This window comes from Phaethon aethereus (genome assembly GCF_964289735.1).
Source record: "Phaethon aethereus genome assembly, chromosome: 7".
NCBI lineage: Eukaryota > Metazoa > Chordata > Aves > Phaethontiformes > Phaethontidae > Phaethon > Phaethon aethereus.
The window spans coordinates 41,688,536-41,691,453 of NC_138583.1; the positions used below are offsets into that span (position 1 = coordinate 41,688,536).

General features: G+C 62.1%; 1 protein-coding gene across 1 annotated transcript; it reads right to left on the bottom strand.

Moving 5' to 3' along the window:
- Positions 1-260: 260 nt before the first annotated feature.
- NKX6-2 (NK6 homeobox 2) lies at positions 261-2,505 on the bottom strand (the record flags this gene model as incomplete). Its single annotated transcript, XM_082002162.1, has 3 exons — positions 261-811; positions 1,534-1,706; positions 2,091-2,505. The coding sequence occupies 3 exons, from the start codon at positions 2,503-2,505 to the stop codon at positions 563-565; spliced, it is 837 nt and encodes a 278-aa protein (XP_081858288.1). The 3' UTR covers positions 261-562.
- Between the last annotated feature and the right edge of the window lie 413 nt (positions 2,506-2,918).

The following is a 2,918-nucleotide window of genomic DNA, read 5'->3' on the forward strand; positions in this document are numbered from 1 at the left end:
TTATACAAAGTCTTTCCAACCCGTGTTGGGGACGTTATTTGATTCCAGTGTAAAATCAAGCATCCCTTTTTCTCTCGTGCTTTTTGTGGGTGGTTTTCTCTTTTGATATTATTAAGCATAAAATCCAGAGGCAGGAGAAATAAAACCGCCAAAACACTGAGGAGAGGGAGGGAGTGAAAGAAAACAGCCGTTTTTACACTAGAAATATACAGCACAAAATCTGAAATTTACTATATACAAAGTGGCTGAGCTTGGATTTGGCGACCCATACAAAACGTAACAAAATCTGATTGTTAGGAGCAGGAAATCGGCAAGGAGGCTAAAAGAAAGAGGGGCAAACCTTCTAGAGGGACACAAAACAAAAACCAGGAAGTTGGAAGTATTCCTCTGAAATTTACACCGATGAGAAGGAAAATAATTTCATAACTTATTCTGTAAAAAATATATACATTTCACATACATCTTGGGCTGTACAACACACCACTTTAAACACCCGGTTATGATTCGTCCCCGCCGCGGCAGCTTGCCCGGCGGCGGCCGCCCGGAGCAGCCGTCGGTGCCCTCACAAAGTGTCCGAGCTGGTGCTGCAGGGGCTGACGAGGGACAGGTTCGCGGACTTGTGCTTTTTCAATAGCCTCGTGATTTTTTCGTCGTCTGAGTTGGGATCCAGGGGCTTGTTGTATTCGTCATCGTCCTCATTGTCCGAGCTCTCCTTCAGCTTCTCCGTCTCCGAGTCGTGCTTCTTCTTTGCCGAGGCCATCTCCGCCGCGTGCCTCTTCCGCCACTTGGTCCGTCTGTTCTGGAACCAGACCTGGGCACCGGCCCCGGGCACCGGCCCCGGGCACGGCTCAGCCCCGCCGCCGCGCCCGCCCCCGCCCGCCCGGCGGCGGCCGCCCCCTCCCACAGGGCCGCGGGGCGCCCCGGCCAGGGGGCCTGCTCCCAAACGTCGGGGTCACCCGCCCGGCTTCTCCGGGGCTGCCGCCAGCGGAGCAGGGCGATAGCAAAAGCAGCGGTTTCTCGGAAAAAAACGAGGAAATCTGCTGAAAACGGACTAGGGTGGCCCGGAAAACGAGCGGCTTTGGCTCCCAGTGCTCCCCAACGCTTTGGCGCACCTGAAGTCTCTGCTAAAAAGCTCGTGTGCTTACGCAAGGTGGAGTCGTGCCGGTTACTGGACACGGCCTCCCGTGAAAACCGACCCGCTGAAAGCAATCACCTGCGGGTGGCTTTTGGGGTTGGGGTTGTTTTAGGTTTTTTATATATATAGATATTACGTCTATTTATCTTAAATCGTTTGCAGTACAAAGAACTCTAAGCACAAAACAAGTTTTGTAGAAATTCGCCTAAAATCTATCCAATATCTAAATGTATCTTCATTATAATTGACTTTAAAAAAAAAAATCCCTGTACGGTGGCACAGGTTTAACGGCCGCTGATAATTACTGCAAAACCAAAAAGCGACAGCGCTGCCTCGGCCGTGAGCGGGAGGCAGCGGCCGTGGGAGCCCGTGGCCCCAGCGCGCCCGCGGGGACCTACCTTCACCTGGCTCTCGGTCATCCCTAAGGAGTAGGCGAGGCGGGCTCTCTCCGGTCCTGCCAAGTATTTCGTCTGTTCGAAGGTTTTCTCCAAAGCAAAAATCTGCTGCCCAGAAAAAGTCGGCCGCGAGTGTTTCTTCTTGCCGTCCTTGTCCAAAACCATCCCCGCCTGAGCTGAAAGCGGAGGAGAAACAGCTCCGTCAGAGACGGGGTCCGCGCCGATCCCGTCTCGGGACGGGGGCTCCGCCCGGCTCTAAGGGGGGAGTCTCCGCCGCCGCCGGCTCTGGAGCAGGATGCGTTCTGGGGACCTCCCAGGTCGCCACGGCGGGACGAGGTGACCGGCACCGGCCTGCCTTCAGGGCGCCGCGCCCGCGGCCTCCGCCGGGCCGCCCGCCCCGTCTACCGCGCTCGCCCGCCGGCCGGGGCGTGGGGCCGCCCCGGGCTCCCGGCGCGTCGCTCAGCGGCCCAGAGGGGCCGGCCCGCAGCTCTCGCCGGCGGAGCCGAGCCGGACCCCAGACCGCCGGGCCCGCGCTCCCCGCCGCAACCGGCCGAACTTACCGGGACAGGCGAGCCGGGGGTCTCTCCAGGGGGAGCCCTGCACCACTCCCGGCCAGAAAATGGGCGGCCGCCCGGGCAGCTCCGCCAGCGGCTTCGGGTAGCGGGAGACAGCCGCGGGGTTGAAGTACATCCCCGCCGAGGCCGCCAGTCCGTTGATGCGGGGCAGCCCGCCCAGCAGGTTGCTGGCGGTGCCCACCGGCCGCCCCAGGATGTCGCTTATTCCGTGCGGCGTCCCCAAGGGGAGCTGCGTGTTGAGTCCGCCCAGGGCCGGCGCCTTGAAGCCGGAGGGGTTCTGCAGGGTGTAGGGGAAGAGGGAGGTCTTCATCTCGGCCATGTTGTGCAGCGCGGCCAGCGGCGTACTGCTGAGGACGAATGCACTCTGGCGATTAGCATCCATCTGCCCCACCGCTAACATTTGTGGTCATCAGTGAGCGCGGGTCCCTCTCCAACCACGCCGGCAGCCGCTCCGCTGTAACCCGCCGCCGGGAGCGCCGGCCGCGGGCGGGATGGGCTCTTCGCTGCTTTGCAGGCTCAAAGCAAACAGCGAGGACCGAACTTTGCCGGGAAAGCCCCGGCGCGTCTCCGCCCGCCCCCGCAGCTCGGCGGCGCGCACCGCCAACTTCCAGGCTGGAGCGCGGCGAGAGCCCGGTCGGGGCAGCACGGCGAGCCGGCGGAGAGGCGGTCCTGGGGAGAAGGGCCCCCCGCCGGCGCAGCGGCCCCGGCAGGCTGCGGCTCCGGCGCTCCGCGCGGGATCCAGCGGGGGGGGAGGGGGTGGCGCCGCAGGACGGACGGGACCGGCGGGGTGGGCGCCGCGGGGCTGGGCTCCGC